This window comes from Amphibalanus amphitrite, unplaced genomic scaffold (assembly GCF_019059575.1).
Source record: "Amphibalanus amphitrite isolate SeventyFive unplaced genomic scaffold, NRLGWU_Aamphi_draft 002351F_arrow, whole genome shotgun sequence".
Lineage (NCBI taxonomy): Eukaryota > Metazoa > Arthropoda > Thecostraca > Balanomorpha > Balanidae > Amphibalanus > Amphibalanus amphitrite.
The window spans coordinates 24,370-43,073 of NW_024883816.1; the positions used below are offsets into that span (position 1 = coordinate 24,370).

An 18,704-nucleotide genomic window follows, 5' to 3' on the forward strand; every position below is an offset into this window, starting at 1 on the left:
TGTGATTAGGAAAATGACCTTACCTCCCTACCGCATACTTTCGTGCCATTGTTCAGTCCACTTGTTTTTGCAGGAACCACGCGGCACATACCTCCCACATACCTAAGGCAGGAAATACCTTACTGCAGCTTTGCATCACGTTCTGCCTTCCCCTCCCCTTCCAACCCTCGTCTCGCTTTCCGTAGCTTAGCTCCCCTCTTAGCTCGCACCCCTGCAAAAGCGGCATGCAAGCAGGCGCGTGTCTGTTTCACAAACTGCAAACCCTATCAATCCCTGGTCCACGGGTGGTAAGACGCGAAGCAGCGCAGTCAGTTCGTGCACTTGCAGCACAAAGACCAGCTTGGCTGAATGAAACATGGCATCAAAGCTGTCATGTGGATAATTTTGTAGCCATCTGTGTGCGAGGGGGGGGGGTCATGGTACGTAAGTACATAGACCGCCCGACCCCTAACCTGCCAGGCTAGTCCGTTGGGTAGAGGTCATGAGCTTGCAAATCATATTGAACGAAGGTTATGAAATATGAACCGTGGCTCTGTTTTTGACCATTGCCCGTCAGTCAGCCTAGAGAGCAGTATCGTTCGAAAAGAAAGGAATTTAAAAAGAAAAGAGAAAGAAGGAAAAAAACAAAAACAGGACAGCTTGGGAAAGTATCACGCCTTCTAGTCAAGTTTCCCTTGCTCCATACGGTCAGCCCGTGTTGCCGTTGTCAGCCGTCAATCTCGGCCCGAGCCGCGGCACAGCTGTTTCTGACGTCATGAGGGGTGTGGGCCGCTCGCGCGCCGGCGAGCCCGCGCCGGCGGCACCAGTGGACCCGCGGAGCGGCGCGCGAACGGAGCTCGCGCCGGCGCGACCGATTCGCGCGCGAGAGCTAAACGTCGGAACGAGAGGACGTCGGGCCGTGGCGCGAGTGGAGGTTGAGTCGTAACGTGAAGGGACAGTGTGAGGGGAGGACTGAGGTTTGGAGTGAGTCTGGTCTGGACGGTGTCAACCCCGCGAGTGTTGTGATTTGGACAGCGTGAAAGTGTCAGTGTTACTGTCAGCGAAGTGGGAAAAGGAACGATGTTTGGACGTTTCTAATGGTGCAGACAGTGTGATTTTCTGAAGAAAAATCGAACAGTCGTCGAGGCGGCGGTGCTCGATTTCGGAGACATTCAGCGAACACTTTCAATGTCGCCAGTGTCGTTAGCCGCTGTGACCTTTCTCACGCCGCACTAGTGAACATTGTATTCCCACCATTTAGTGAACTCAATACTTCTGCGAACCAGTGAGTCATTCAAACCGAACTGGGTCGCAGGCATCTCTGAAGCAGCCGAGGCGCAGGCGACGTGGTCTCTTCTATCCACAGAACTGCGATTTATCTCGCCCTGTTGATGTGAAACAGATCTGGGAGTGCCGCGAAAACGGACGTGTCGATTCGGGTGACCGTTTCGCTCCGGCGGTGAACCGGAAATGTTAGCAACGAACCGCAACTGCAGAGAGCGAGTTATCTGTCAACTGAGCCGGGTGACCTTTGCCCTTTGTCCTTCATTTTCATCCGAGGTTACCTGGCCTTTCTGAAGAAACTGGACCGTAACGAATTCTGCCGTTGAACCTGTTGAAGAAGTTGTAGAAATCACACCATGGACGGCGTGGCAAGAACACGTCGCTCTATGCCGCGCATTCCCTGGGTTGCTCGCGATGTTCGCGACACTTGCGAGGGTCGAGACGCACTGCAGGCGATTCCGCTTCCCTGCACGGCAGGAGTGCCGCTGAGTCGTCCCTCTGATGGCCCCGTGGTTTGTCGAGCTCGACCCATGGAGGCGAACGCCCTCGCGCATCGCTCCCGGTTCTCAGATGTGCGTCTGAGTCTGCGGGTGCGTCTCCCGGAAACGCACTCATCACGACTCATCTCCAGGCTTGCTGAGCCGTTCAAGATACGTCTTCGTCGGCAGAGAAGCCCTGCCTCGAGGCTGACCCGTACTCAGAGCGTAACCTTGACCCCTGCTGCTGGGGTACAGCGACGCAGCAGCTTCCAGGAGAGGCTGCGGAAGCTTGAAAGGCCGTTCGTGCGGCGAAGAGTCCCACAGCCCGTGTGTGAAGAATCGGACGATGATCTTGCGGATGTTGCTGATGTTCTTCGCGAGAATCGTCAGGGTCGCGAGTCTAGCGTCAAGCGCGATGCCAAGCCCATTCGTGAAGCGAGGATGACATTTGAAGCCTACGACACGCAGAGTGAGAAACTGAACATGTGTAGTTTTGTCACGGACACCCAGGCCTCCGCCAGTAGTCCTGCCAGTCCCGAAGCTGGCGAAACCCGTGCTAGGCGTCGCCAACGTGTCTCCTACGCCGCCTTCACATCTGTTGCCCGAGCTTCTCGCGCTTCGCGACTCTTCTCAGCAGACGGCGCCGATTCAGCCGGCGCGAGCGAGGCGGGAAGCGACTCTGGAGCGTCCAGCTACGATTCAGATCGCTCCTCAGACCGACCAAAGACCATCACGGATCTCTCGCAGCTCTATGCGGATGTGACGCCATCGCGGACTGGTCGTCGTCGCTCCGGAAGTTCGGATACCCTGCGCGACGCCGCGACGGAAGTCGCCGGACGGAAACGTAGGTCCCCTGCCGCCCTCGGGCGCGGGACGGGGGCTCCGTGGGGCGCGGAGGGACTCTGAGGGGAAGGATTTGAATTTGACGGATGTGGGCAGATGTTAGCGAAGGGGGACTTGGGCCTCTGGGATAGGGAAGGCGGTGATGGGTCTAGGAAATCTCCAGGGATACGTGGGGTGAATGAAAAGTTTTGAGCCTAACACAGTTATAGGTGACGCAGGTTAATGAAAATTTGGCCACACATTTTGCCACTATTCTTAGGTGTGCACAACAAGTTTTGAAGTCCTAGTCCTTTTCGTTTCGTTTTTAGAGCCCGTTAAAGTGAAGAAGATTCCGCGTTCGGTGAAAAGGGAGAAAATCGAGAACCGAGCTTTTATAAAGTATTGCGATTTCAAAGCCATGCCTTCATCTGAAATTAAAAAGGACCTGAAATTAAACTTATTGGTTGTGGCCCATCATATGGCACTGTTTAGGTTTGAGCTGCTAATTTCAAGCAGGGCAGGAACAGCGTCCAAAATGAACAAATATCAAAAACGCCGCCGAATGTGACAAAATCGGAAAACATTGACCCTGCTCTAGGGGTGTGGATGCTGGATCCAAGACTGTGACCTCATCAGATAGCGGTAAGAATGGACATCTCCCAGGAGCAGGCTGGCGACATTCTTACTAATGGGTATGGCATGAGAAAGGTCTCTGCGTATTGGGCCTCTTGGCTTTTTGCTGCAGAGCACGACGAGAGATGTGTAATGACATTTGGCGCTAGTTGAAGCAGATTCTGAGAATTTAAAGTCACTTTTCGCCACCGCTGATAAACTGCGGGTGTTTCACTTCGAGCTAGCATTGGAAGAACAGTGGATTCAGTGAAAGAACGTCTCTACTCTAATCTGAAAAATTAAATGTCACAGTCACAACAAGGAGGAAAGTGCTCCGTAATTGGGAAAATAAATGACATGTCTTGCAAGTGCACTCCTTTTCAAAGGGTCTTACTGTAATGGGGCATTACTAGGATGACCCACCGATACAGCTTTGTTAGAAAATCAGGAAGATCAGAAGGGCAATGCTGACAAAATTGGTCGTGTTTCACCAGGACAATAAATCGGAGTATTTTTCACTGGTTGCAATGTAAACAATCAATTACTGAGCCTTCCAATGTATCGCAAATTGAATCTTTTAACCAGCATTGACATCCTTAGGGTGTCTATTTCCTTCTGAACCTAAAGAAAAAACTGACTGGATGACGCTTCACAAAAAATAATGACGTCATCGACACCGCGAGCACTTACCCAAAATAGCATGATTCAAGGCGCTTGAAAAGTGAAGAAAAAAGTGCTAGGACTTCACAATTTGGTGTCCACCCTTATCAATAGTGGCAAAACACATGACCAAAGTTTCATTTATCTGCGTCACCTGTAACTATGCTAGGCTCAAAACTTTTCATTCACCCTACGTAGATTGTTATGGCCTGTTCTGGTTCCTATACCTTTTTGCTGATCTGCTAATTTAGCTCAAATATCCCAATGTTCCCAATAATCCCTTAAAAAGGTCCAAGGCCTATTTTCGAATAACAGTGGAACATTTATGAATCTGCTGGCAAATAATGTGAAACTGCAGATTGCTACATCCGAGAAAAGTGCTGTGAGGAGTACTTTTTGCTGCTAGCTTACCTAACTCTGCATGAATGTGCCTCACTAGTACTATTGGTGAAAGCTGAAAGGCATGGTGGAAGGGTTAATTGTTGCTGTTACGATATATTTACCTCTCGATCATTTATCTCACTTATCCTTTGAGGAGAGCCATGTGTTATTTACGTAGCGCATACCCGTTCGACGTTCGACTCTGCAGTCGTTAGTGTCTACGATAATTGGCTTGTATGATTGACATCCTGACGAGCAGGCCATCGCACGGTCTGTTATGACTAACCAGCTTTCAGCCTGGTGACCATACGCCCCCTGACACGCCGCAATTCGAGCGCCATATTGCGTCACCCTCCGGGAGCTCGCGGCGCCGCCTGATTGGCTGATTGGCGAAGAATGCTGACGTTCACGTTTCCCGTTTATTTGTGGGAATTGATCGTGTTCAGGTCATCATGCAGATGATAAATGAAAACGAAAACGTGACTGCATGTTCAGGACTGAGTTCTGGAGGAGATGTGTGGACAAGTTCTGGGAATTTTACAGCTAGCGACGTGCGCGCCTGTAGCCAAGGCGACGTTCATGAATAATCTGAGCGGTACTGATCTGATTGGATTAGGCATCTTGGAGATTAATGTTGTTTACCTGCTATCTTGTAATCGCCCGGGAAATTTCACCATCAAACGCGCCGCTGACCGGGAGTCCGTGACTCATATATTAGATTTTAAACTCACTTTTCTTCGTAAGTTTCACAGTAACAAAGCTCTTTACGCTAAGTAAAACCACTATAACATGGAAACATGCTGAACTCCTAAATTTATTCGCTCTGACAGACCTTCATCCGCAATCAATCAGTGGAAGTCATTTCGACTAATATCCTCATTACCTATCCTTTTTCATCCTTGCTGTCGCTGGTAATAATATATTCGTAATCGACTTGACAAATCGTCACATTTCTCGCGGTTCTTCTTCCAGCGTCGGCAACTGACTTGTGAATTAATGTAAATGATGTGGGATATAGCTGAGCGCACGCATACGTCACGCATGATCGTAATAAATGATCTTTCTGACGCGCTAAGGCGGCTAAATGGTCACGCGAGTTTCGTGAGCATAATGAGACGGGTTGATGAAAGGCGCAAGAGAAAGGAAACGAGGCAAAAATGGTCAACGCAAAAGGTACTTTGAACGAATCCGTATTACTTGCTGTGTTTAGTGACACAAGCCACAGACACTGTTATCTTAGTCATGAAATCACATGTCCCTAAAGGTTGGTAATTCCCAAGATGGTGGTTTACGCATAACCGGTTGCAACTGGTGCGCAGAAGTGACCTCATGCTTGCTTCCGGGTCGCCTTTGTCTGGCCTCTGGGCAGTCTTTGTCACAGGGGAAGAGGATGCCGTTGACCACAAATGATGTTACTTGTAGTGGTCAGTTACCGCAGAAACTTCAACCGTTTACGGAATTCTTATCACGTAATGATAAGGTGGTTTTCGCCTGAGCTGTTAGTCATGAAATGCCGGTCCGTTGAGTTTTGGGTCTGCTTTTCTGTTGACGGAACTTTTTGCGAAGTTCTGGCATGTACTTGACATCCACAACCTCGTCTGATGATTAACACACTGATGACGCCATTTAATTTCTTGAACGATTTCGTAAACTTTCTGAATGTAGGCATTTCGGAAGGGGAAGAAATTACAGAATCCAATAAGCTCCAGCACTATAATTCTTAAACTCCTCATTTGAAATGAAAGTCTCGCTAACGATTTGATCTAAATTTCTGCTTTGATGTCGCCATTCTACTCTTTCTGCCTCGCCGACCCGCCGCGTTTGGACGCTTGTCGCTCGATTATACGTAGGGTGAATGAAAAGTTTGAGCCTAACATAGTTACAGGTGACGCAGATAAATGAAACTTTGGTCATGTGTTTTGCCACTATTGATAAGGGTGGACACCAAATTGTGAAGTCCTAGCACTTTTTGCTTCACTTTTCAAGCGCCTTGAATCATGCTATTTTGGGTAAGTGCTCGCGGTGTCGATGACGTCATTATTTTTTGTGAAGCGTCATCCAGTCAGTTTTTTCTTTAGGTTCAGAAGGAAATAGACACCCTAAGGATGTCAATGCTGGTTAAAAGATTCAATTTGCGATACATTGGAAGGCTCAGTAATTGATTGTTTACATTGCAACCAGTGAAAAATACCCCGATTTATTGTCCTGGTGAAACACGACCAATTTTGTCAGCATTGCCCTTCTGATCTTCCTGATTTTCTAACAAAGCTGTATCGGTGGGTCATCCTAGTAATGCCCCATTACAGTAAGGCCCTTTGAAAAGGAGTGCACTTGCAAGACATGTCATTTATTTTCCCAATTACGGAACACTTTCCTCCTTGTTGTGACTGTGACATTTAATTTTTCAGATTAGAGTAGAGACGTTCTTTCACTGACTCCACTGTTCTTCCAATGCTAGATTGAAGTGAAACACCCGCAGTTTATCAGCGGTGGCGAAAAGTTACTTTAAATTCTCAGAATCTGCTTCAACTAGCGCCAAATGTCATTACACATCTCTCGTCGTGCTCTGCAGCAAAAAGCCAAGAGGCCCAATACGCAGAGACCTTTCTCATGCCATACCCATTAGTAAGAATGTCGCCAGCCTGCTCCTGGGAGATGTCCATTCTTACCGCAATCTGATGAGGTCACAGTCTTTGATCCAGCATCCACACCCCTAGAGCAGGGTCAATGTTTTCCGAGTTTGTCACATTCTACGGCGTTTTTGATATTTGTTCATTTCGGACGCTGTTCCTGCCCTGCTTGAAATTAGCAGCTCAAACCTAAACAGTGCCATATGATTGGCCACAACCAATAAGTTTAATTTCAGGTCCTTTTTAATTTCAGATGAAGGCATGGCTTTGAAATCGCAATACTTTATAAAAGCTCGGTTCTCGATTTTCTCCCTTTTCACCGAACGCGGAATCTTCTTCACTTTAACGGGCTCTAAAACCGAAACGAAAAGGACTAGGACTTCAAAACTTGGTGTACACACCTAAGAATAGTGGCAAAATGTGTGGCCAAATTTTCATTAACCTGCGTCACCTGTAACTGTGTTAGGCTCAAAACTTTTCATTCACCCCACGTACATCATCCGCTGATCCTCCTGTGAAGTCTGGAGGCGCACCTCTGAGCGACGTCCAATCCCTGGGGAGACCACACGGGCGGTTGGTGACACGCTCCAGTAAATAAGACGTCCTGACGTGACACTAAACCGTCGGGTCGAGACGGCACCGACCGTGACCGCACTGCCGGGTGACCGCTGAGGGAATCGGGGATGGTTGGGAATGACGGATGGATGCCACGTGAAATAACATGGTGTCACGTGGCGTAGAGATATGAACAGCCACGATCCGCCATGGGTTATCACGTGGCGCCACGAGCACTCAAACGACGGAGGGGGCCGCCCTATTACAGCCTATCTCGTGCTATGTTCGTGCGGCTTTGTGATGCCACGTGTGCTTTTCGGTTGGTTTGGTCCTCCTGAGACAGTTCAGTTAAATGGAAGAAGCTCGGGCGGGGGAGTGACATTATGGGAAAAGAAAATGGATCAATCGAATATATGAATATGTTTAGGATGATGTCACTATGGTGATTCTGTTGGGTGACGGTGAGGGACATAGGGTATTTGGAAGCGAAGGAGTGACAGGGTACCCAGCTGGACACAATGAATTTATGACGATTTCAAAACGGAATGGCGACGGATCGGGACAGTCTCATTTCGGGAACGAAATGAGGCGCGTTGTTTTGAAGCTGGAAGACGTGAATGATATGACATGGCTTGATGGGTATTTCTGGAATCACCTGTTTTGTCAGACGAGTGAAGCGTGTGACGGTTCATTGATTATGGTTTTGGGACTATCGGCCAATGCATCAAGCTGAATTGTAATTCAGAAGAGTATCGATCATTCTGGAATCCACAGCTCACGACTGATCAATCAGGTATTTGGGAAGAACGATGAATTGTTCATCCGTGTGATTTGGTCGATGGTAAACTGCGTGTTTTCAGTCCTTTGATCAATATGGATAAATAACTTGTGATTTGAAACGAATCTCGACAAATCGATCATAGATGAGTGGTGGGAAATAAGATAGCTGGCGCAGCCGGGCTGGATACAATGCCTTACATCGGATTGAAGTGATGCTTCAAAATAACTTTTGCTCCTCTACTATGCATGACATTTTCTGTCGCATAGACAATATTTTCGTTATGTTTTGTCAAATCAAGTCCATTTTGCCATGCCGCGTGGTTGGCATGCTATTGAGTTTCTAAGTATTCTATTCCCAAATTTATGACGCCCATTTTCCGTCAAACGCAGTTACCCCGAAGGTGTTAAATCCGTCAATTTGTGACGCTCTCGCGAAGCACCATTCCCATGCACCACCCGCTGGTGTTGGTCCCACCACGTTCACGGCACCACGAATAACGAAATCACACGCCTGGTGTGTTGTCCCATACAGTCGTCACCCGCAATTAACTCCACTCGGCCATTTACATACTGATCAGTCCCGCGCGCGTGCAGTGCCGTGCGGGTCACCTCCGACACGCCAGCCATAATTGTTGATTGGCCGTTTAGAGCCGGGGCTTGGGTCACAGGCCTGTGCGTGCTGCTTTCAAGAGATGGTGCGGCCCAGGCCGTGACTGCAATAGTCGTGGTGTGCTGGTGAAATGGAGAGAAAATGAACTTGGTGACCCTTGATTTCTGTCCACTAATTGATCAATAAATAGATAGGATGGGAATTAATTGATAAGTCTCTGAATCTGCTATTAAAAGCATAAATTTTACCGTAGATAAACACTTGGATTATGAATGCAGTGCTCCGAATATCAAAGACACCAATTTGTCCGCATCAGTTTGTTTGCATCGCTCATCAATCAATCTCATTTTTGTATGTATGCATCCCCATTTGTCTATATTTCGTCATGGTTGTGAAGAACATGGCTATATATTTCACCGTAAGTAGGCTTCTCGATCCCATGGAACCCTGACACCCAGCGCCAGAATTGTGCCTTCTGGCGTCTGATCAAACAAATATCTCTGACCTCTGGCTCACTGACCGGCCGCGGGACAGTCAAAGTACATTTTCCACACTGGACGAATGTTTGTTATCATGCACCCTCGAGGTCATAAAACTGTGGTCTCATGCAATCCTGGCCTTCGCTGGCGGTGCCATGCACCAGTTTTCACTCGTATCCGTTATACCACCCCTATCCCGCTCACCGAATGTGCTAATGTGCACTGCGTGCAATGCTGATATTACTCGTAATCCACCATGAAATGATACGGTGTTCACGCCACCATGGACTAGCACGGCTTTCATGTGCGCAGTTTTCACTTTTAGCTATGGTTGTTATATTAATCCTTCCTTCTAACAAGCTAAAATGTTACGTTTGCAGAAAGCTTGCACCCCTTCCAGCCCCCTTTCTCTCTATTTTATTATTTCATCCACTTTTTCATTCGGAGCCTCTAATTGACGGTTCGTTTTTGTCCGCAGGATGGCGCCAGGGCAGCATGGAGGTTCTTGTGGACGGGCTAAACATGACGAAGGCGGAGAGGAAGAGGCTGGAAAAGCTCAGCAAGATCAACATCCACCTCCATGGTGAGTGAACTCAGCGATTGTTGGCACCATTTTCGCCTTTGGTAGAATCTAGCGGATTTTGAGGTCAACAAGGGAATCCGGAAATGGCCCTGATTTAAATAAGCACGATTTGTCGTAACTCTAGCTGATCTGTCCTTAAAACGATACGCAGATTATCCTTACTTTTTACTAAATACCGTCGTACTGAAGGTCGCAGTTGTGTCCAGAAAGCACACAGATTCAGCTGTGAACCTGTGTTTTGTAACTACAGATAAACATCCGTTCGACAGACACTTTTTGTGTGTTATGTAACCTCCCTGCGTTGTCATTCTACCTCCCGACATAAAACACAGCCCCGTGTCTATAATTTGCAGCTCTGATCATGGCTGGGGCAGTGGGACCGGGCCATATCCGCGCCTCCGTTCTTCCATGTATGGAGACATCCTAACAATGACGTCACTCTGACGCCACTGCCTTTGTGCTCCTGGTCACGTCTCGGGAGTGTTTTTGCGGCGTCTGATCCGGTGCCTATGGGATGGGAACCAGCCTGGTGGAGTTATCGGAGCAAATCAGCACTGGTGTAGCTTTTTGTGCTGGCTGGATTGAGGCTCTGTGCCTGCAAAACAGGGCACGCCGTTTGGAGATAATCCCTACTGCATGCGCCTGGCGGAAGTGGAAAAATGGTCTTACTAGGGAGTGTAGGGAGGGTCGTGTTACTTGGGTTGTTGAGAAGTGCATCTTTAAAGTAATATGGCTGCTGATCTGGAAGATGGTGATGGTAAATGGGCTGGGGACGAATTGGTCACGAATTACTATGATAGTGTTTGGCTAAATTTGGACTTTTCGTAGGATGATAATCTGGGGTCTTATAATATTTTTATGTTCTGAGTTTTGAAAGAAATGGTAACCAATTGAAGCGATTTCACTAAAGCTGCAAAGACACACCAACGGCTTTTGACTGATACGGATAAACATACGAGGATAAACACAATCCTTTATCTGCACAAAGAATGCAGTACCACGCGGCCATCGAAAAGCAAACTCGACCAGATGCCCTGCACAAACAAACATCAATACCCTCGATCACGCTGCCGCCCCCTGCTCAAGGCCTGCCCTCCAGTCGTCCATAGGTCTGGCCCGGGGGCGAAGTGACAGTGTCGCGGGGTCCTGCCCTCTGCTCTGGGGGGGGGGGGGGGGTCATGAGATCTGGCCCCGCTCAACTCAGATACAGGCGCTGTGGATATAAACAGAGCTATCTGCTATACCGGAGTCAGCTTGTGTCCGTCAGTTTGAGGTTGATTCGGAGTCGTGTCGTGATTTGTTGAGGTTACTGGAACTCCCAGACCAACTGGCGGCACGTGATTTGCACGAAATTGCAAAGAAAAAAAAATCAAGGCGTTTCCACAGCTATACGTTACCGAGCACTAAAACCATTTCGATATTTTGGCACGACAATGACCGCAAAGACTATTTAAAACTTATTTGAGTAAATGCTTAAACAATATTAAGTTTTATTTACCGCATCCTCTTTGCTATTTTGCAGCATTTGCACTGTTGTATTTCACATAATGATAGGTGGGCTCTCGGATTCCACCGGCAGCAAAATTCGCTGAACTGTCTCACGAGCAGAATCGCGTAAGAATCTGATGTAATGCTTCTTGGTGCTCTTACTATCACTTCCGATCCTTACTATAACAATGTCATGATGTTTATGAAGACTTCAGCATAGGCTTTCATTTCTGCACAACTATAGTCATACTGCGTCACAGCCATTCATGATACCATGGTAGGTGACCAAAGGCATCTGTAGCGGACATGCCTATCTGCCTTAGATTCCTTGGTACAGCGTATTTTTTTCATTCATTGTTGAAGAAAGGAATAACACAGCTCCGATTTCGTGCACTGATTGTGTACATTTTGACTGCAACGGTGAATGCAATGTCATTGCATTGCTACTAGTACTGTTCTTAAATACGGCGACGAAAGAAATGCGAATCTACGTCGCATGTTGTTATTCCTGAAGTGGTATAGATTCGTACTCCTGAACCCGTGCATTTACAATGGGCGGAAAATGGTGCTCCATTCTTACATGTAAAACCTCAAAATCTCTAGACGACTTTTTATTTCAGGCATGGCGAAATTGCGAAGTTACACGTGGTTAATGCATCCCGAATCTACGCCGTTTAGACTGTACTCTTGCCACACAATAATAAAACTTATACGCTGGTGATGTTCCTCATCGAAGGACTGGGCCCACAATCCGACGTTCTTATTTGATCACAGCCTTGCATTGTAACCTTATCATTCGCCAGTGGGGGACTCATTGCTGACAGTTGCTTACGTTGACAGCTCTGTACGCTGCTGTCGAACACGGTCAACTGGAGAAGGCTAGAGCCATTCTGAAGACAACTGATGTGGACGTCAACAGGTATGTTCAGTGTTCACGAGGATGGGGTCAAATAAGGGCATATCTTCAGTTCGTGTCATGGTCAAAATGCTGTGTTTTTATAACGTCAGTTTGGGGCGCTGATGGTGTTCACAGTATGCTGCTGGTTGTTGATGCTAACAACAGAATATGTATGTTGCTTTATGGTCAGTGACTGCTTGGATTTTCCATGGCAGCGATACGGCCAGATCCCAGGAAGCTTCGTTTCTTTGTATCTCCGAGGATGTCCGATGCTTTATAAACACTGGTTATTCGCCACGATAAACACAAGTGCTTGTGTATGAAGCCTTGCCACAAGAAACTGGCCAGCTTCGAAACGTTAACGAGGGATATCAGTCAATCGGTGGCATAGATACGGTTGCTGGGTCAACACTCAACATGCTAAACGGTATCCCTAACCAGATATGATGCAATGGATTGGGTCTTGCTAAGTATGATGTGCCTCTGGTTTGTGTTTGCTCCGCTATAACCATGATGTCAGGAAGGCGTTGGGCCGTCTTCTTCTGATGCAAGGGGGTCTACAATAGAGGTGGCAAAATGTGGACCCGAGGACCCGGTCCAAAGAACCAGTCTGGACCCATATGGGTCCAGACCGGTTCCTGGAAAATTTCTGACGGGTCCAATCGGGTCCTACCACAAACTATATATCTTGCACACTACACATTATTGCAAAATATGAAGTTAATGAAGCGAATGTTTCTTTGCACACAGTAGCTCATGAGTATTCCCAGTGGCAGTGGGAAATAGGCTGTTTTACATGATGCAACTAATGATACCTTCAAGCAGTTTGTATTAATTGACTTTTGGGGAACGGGTCCAACTGGTTCCGATTCCAACTAAGACCGGGTCCGACTGGTTCCAGAAATGTCTAGCCGGGTCTGGTTCGAGTCTGGTTCCCAAAATTTTCATCTTTTGCCACCTCTAGTCTACAATTAGGCTGTCGTAATTAATGTAACTTACAGTAAACTGGTAGGGTAGACTACATTCATTGGCCTAAATTCATGTTGATAATAATTAGGTAGGTACCCTTCCTTCCTGCCTTGTTGATCATAACTGTCACTAAAGGATTCTTGGGCCGCGGGTCCCAGTTTATTATTTCATTTTCCGACCGCAGAATCCGCAACTGACACACTTTTGAGCGACTGCAAAAAACATGCCGTCGAACTCTGTACCTAACTAGAAACATCACTTCAGCCCGAAACTCTATACTGATGCCAATCTATTGGCCGCCCGGTTTGGTTTTAGCAAATGGCAACGCCGCACTAACGGGGACCGGTTCCGTTCAACTACATGCAGCAGCCACAGATATCCGGTTTCTGCACGTTCTAAGTTGCAACGAGGAAGTGCGGACGAGCGGTGACACAGCGGGCGTTTCGTTGTCATGGATACGGGGGATGATACGGTCAGCACCGCAAAACGAGAAGCGCTGGTTTGTTGTTGGAAGTTCACTGAGGTCTGAGTCATAAGAGATGAAATATTGAGTGCAATAAGCACCGGTTGTGGAAAACTTCCAGCCAGGGCTACTCAACTTGTTCAATATATGTCCTCGAGTTTTCTTTTTAGATGAAAGAACTAAAATTGCGCTTGCATAACTTCGTATTCATATGCACGAGACTTGTGCTTCAAAGTTGCACCTCTTCTGACCATGCCAAGCAGTCAGAATTATGATAATGCAGCGCAGCGTCCGCGCTTCCTCGAATTAGACTCTTCCCTGCACTTCACGCTGCTTCCAGCGGCCAACTAGCGTTGCAACGCGGGACCTGGTATTTCTCGTGCCACAGTTAGGTTTAGTGGGACGAGAGGCGAGAGGAGGGAGGAATTGCCCCGTGGAAGTAGCCTTACGTTAATCATTGGGAAAGGGCAGAGCGAAACGAGTGGGAGGGACGGGAGCAGGGAAGCCTCTGCGCCTAGTGATACAGAACTGATGCAATCCCGTGCGAGTTGCGTCAGGGGTCACTAACGCTGGGCAAGTGCAGGTCACTGCAGGGTTATGGACAGTGTCGGGTACAATTAGATGTAGTGGGAGGCAATGATAGTGTTGAAAATGACCGGAGGGATGTTGCTGAAGGTCTCCAAGCAATGTTTTATTTAGTTCGGCAAGGAGGTTTCTAATTAGTTGATTGCGCTGAAACGTCCAAACAAATTGCTCGAAATGTCAGCCCGAATGTGTCTAAGTCTAATATTTTAGGACATACAACATATAATCATACATTTCAAGGGATTTCACACACTTAGGCGTGTGCAGTTCCTTTTACTCCCTACCATATCGAAGTTTATGATTCACTTCCAACTAAGAAACTTGGCTTTCCTGATAACCCACGCATATCCATGCATTACATGCTGACACCAGCTTCCTATGAAGTACACACACTCAAACCCATACAGTAACACCGCATGCCCTTTGTCCACTACTGCTATCAAACAACACAACGCCACCGCACTGGTGTGGATGTGTATTGCGTGGCGTGGCCACGTCACGAAGGACCACCGTGTAAGGCCTGGTGAGTGATCGCTGTTCACCAGTGGCATGACAAGCGTCGGGGGCTCAGCGGGAGGTCTAGGTGGCCCTTCGATGGCCCATGGACGCGTCAGTTGCTGTGTTGGTGATAGCGTACCACGCAAGTCCGTTTGTCATCGCTGGATGTTGGAAGTGTCGGATATGACGGGTGGGGACTGCCAGGGTGTGAGTTTGGTGGGCGTGTCAGGTTGTCAGGCTGAGTGCAGGGGCGTGGCAGGCTGTCAGATGGCGTGTCAGACTGTCAGCGGGCGTACCTGTATGTCAACTCCAGGGTACGGTGGGCGATGACACTTTGATTAGAGGTTGGACATAAGCAATATGCTGAGCAGAAGTTTTTTCTTCTTCTTTTGGCTGATGAACCAATGGGTACTTAGTTCAGTTGTAATGACAATTGACAACGCCGCGTCCTCGATAGCATGCCACTTCATACTGAATCTAGAAAAGCAACCAATAAAATTTGCTTAACCTGGATTTAACTTATGAAATCCTGCACTAACAGCACAGTAACAAATAATCGATGAACAGCTGTGTCCGTACTCCGTACCATCGTCCGCTTACCTGTGTGACCTTCAGATTACTAATTGGGATGTATTGACGCAACAACACTGTTCCTGATCAAATTCAGCTTTGGTGATTACACGTTTCCTTGAATGTCAGATCGGCAATCGTTCAGCCATTTCACGCCCGAATTACGAACACCTTAGCTGTGCGTAAATCCCTACCGGCAGAACTGCGCAACCTTAGCTGGCTTGGCATTCATAAGCTAAAATCATCATCAACTCGGATTTAACCGGGACCCACTTAGCTCCACTGATTTGCAGAGACGCGCTTTGGCCGTTTCTCGGAACTCCAGTCAAATCTCAACCGGTGCGTGTTTGAGTGTACGCCGAACTGCGTGATTATGTGATGATTATTGCACTGCACTGCAAGGCCGTTTGGGAGAAGGTACTCCCCAGGTGCTCCCCATGTACATACTCTCCTAAGCTACTCCCGAAAGATGCTCTTCGAAAGTACTCTACGAGGTACACGTAGAGTGTTTTTTTCTGTGATGAGCACAGCAGCTGGTACCATAGGGATTTAACAGTCAGCGTGACTTTGTGAATCAAGATATGGAGATCCAGCTTTTAGAGATGGCTTACAGTGCTGGCGGAGGGATTAAAGAGCAGTTGAAGTGTTATTGTTTGCTGGCCTTTGTCTTGTGAAAGGAGATATTTCAGCGGTATTGAGTTATCTGACCTCGACGTTCTTGAGTTCGCCGTCGGCAGAAGACCGAAGGAATCACGCAATTGTGCGAATGTGAAAAAATGGATTTCTATAAGTCTTCGCGACTTTCTGTGACATAGCGCGATGCATACAGTGTAATATGAAACTTGGGGATTCATGCAGCTATTAAATTTGACCGAATTGAGCTCACATCGTCAGGTTATCTTATTTCATCAGCAAGCAATGTGACGATAGCCAACATGTTATTTATTCATGTAGGACTCAGAGTTTCAGCGCATTTGAATGAACATTTGATTCTTATAAAGTCCAACTTTTCTCTAAATCTTCCAAACGCTCTGGCAGGGCTGATATTTTGCACCACACTAAAAAGCAATTCAGCAAAGATAAATGGAGAAGCGACTGGGCGAAGAACGTTGAATAAAGGCACAGCAGGACCCCGGCGATTTATCCTGATTTGACGACAGCCATCCAGCATCAGAACTCCGGTAGCTGGCAATCTAGCTCAAAGACACGTTTTAAAAATGGATGAATGCTTGGGATGACATAAGGAATTCTGATGGACGATGAGAGACAACTGATCTAGTATGCTATAAAGATGATTAGAAGCTCATAAGTAACAATCCTGCTCTTTCCTGTGATTTTTTGTCAGGTTATTAGATTTGATGACTTTGAAGGAAGGCAAATATTTTCTGATGACTATTTTAGCCGCATGCAGACCAGACGATCCTGTTCAACATTACTCTTGTGTGTATTTTCTAGCTGATGGAATGGACTTAATCACATGGATATCATCAAACTTTACGTATTTAATTACGCTCTGTTAAGCTCAGCAGTCTCAGGAATATCTGCAGGGTCATCTGAGATAGCATGAGTTTGTGGTCTGATGGAAACACCAATAATAGTGAATAATTTCCGAGCTTCGCAAATTTATCTCGTCTAATTTCAATTTCGCATCAAAACCGGACATAATATCGTCTGTGCTTAATGACTACGCTTGCCGGACGAATGTCAAGGTATCAAGAAAGCTACACATAGAAATGCGCCTTTGGAAATGAATACTTTACCCAAGCCCAAACAAAAGCTTCAGCTGAGGATATGGCTAATGCTATATCGTTTTTTCCCACCGTGAGTTGTATGACACCCAGGGTTACCAAAGCTTGGGATTTGTCCCAAGATCTTGGGATATTGAACCCGACCTTGGGACCTTGGGATTCAACAGCAAACCTTGGGATTTGTCCCGAGCTTACGACTCCCGCTAATTTTAGCACATTTTTTAAACATTGGAAAAAGGAAAAGTATTAATAAAGACCAAACAAAGGAATCAGGAACACATCTAACACAACTTAATTGTTTGTTTTTTTGTAAACCGTCCTTTTTGGACGAACACAACCGAGCGTTCTTTCGTTTGGTTTCATTGTACCTTACCAAGCAACCAACGAAGCACGAAAAAAGCGCTAGTTCCAAAAAGCGCTAGTTTAAAACTATTGTTATAATTCCTATCGTAAACCATCGGACGCTCAAGGATGCATTGGCATTGGTCAACATTCATTCATTTTGATTCATCATTCTGTGATCATCACGCGGCTCGGTTCGTTATTATACCTTGTGTTGTACCTATTATTGATATTTTTGTGAGCTGTCCCAATATTTGTTCGGGTTATCGATGCTAGTCAAGAGCGCACATTTTGGATGGTTTTGCCGCCAGACTGAAACCGCGTGAAACGGGAAATAAACGTAAAACCCAGACAGGTAACTTGCTTCGTCTCTGTACCTATGCCTGCGTGTGTAACTGTGCCGAATGCAAGTTATGTTAACCCTCGCCGGCACAGGCCATTTTGCGTCCTTCGACGGCACAAGGGGGGGGGGGTACGACCCCCCCTCGCGTTTGGCCCCTGATCGAGCTAGAGCTTCGCGGAAAAAAAACGAGCGTGTTGCCCGTCACGAGAGGAAGCCGATGATACCCAATTTTAAGGTCCTAGGTCATCGGGTGACCTTCCAGGTCAGGTCAATGACCCAAAAAACCGGGAAAATCGGGACCTGTTAGAAAGTCGTAAAGTGTGGCTGCTATGTGGTTTTCCGGGGTGCTGATCACGAATATCGTGTTAGTTTTGATCAAAGATGATGTCTTTAAGCATTTCGACCAGGTCGGGTCAGGTCAGGTCAGGTCAACCGGTAGGGGTTGTAACGGGTATTCGTAATACGTGTCAACCGCCTCTGACAGCTTCGTAACATGTTACGAAGGCACCAAAACTGCTTCTTAAATGTTCAAATGGTTGCTAAATTCGAATTCAGCTCCAAAAACGAGCCTAGAAACATGTAAAACTCCAAAAAGTGAGCCGAGGTCACCCGAGGTCACCAAAGGTCAATGACCTGACCTGACCTTCAGGTGACCTTGACACCCACCCTGATGTATGGAGCAGCATCAAATCACATGTTTGAACGTTTGAAACCACGAAAAGCTTGCAAACGCGCGGCTAATGCGAGCCGACATACGCGGAATCGCGATTCCGGCCAAACATGGTCTCGGAAAAGAGGTCACAAGTCAAGGTCATTTGGTCAGGGTCATGAAATTTTCAGGGTAGGTGTAAAATTGATCAATGCGAGGGTACTGAAAGTTTCGTCGCGATCGGCCGCTTTTTACGCGAGTTATTCGCGAAAAACCTTAGGGGGTTGCATCAACCCC

The 18,704-nt window shown here is 47.1% G+C and overlaps 1 protein-coding gene across 1 annotated transcript; it reads left to right on the plus strand.

Annotated features, from left to right (window-relative positions):
• Positions 1-804: 804 nt before the first annotated feature.
• On the plus strand, positions 805-12,298 carry LOC122376859 (the record flags this gene model as incomplete). The annotated part of the gene is made up of 3 exons (XM_043356827.1): positions 805-2,586; positions 9,750-9,854; positions 12,183-12,298. Coding segments are annotated over exons 1-3 (1,188 nt in total), but the record flags the coding sequence as incomplete, so codon positions are not given.
• Between the last annotated feature and the right edge of the window lie 6,406 nt (positions 12,299-18,704).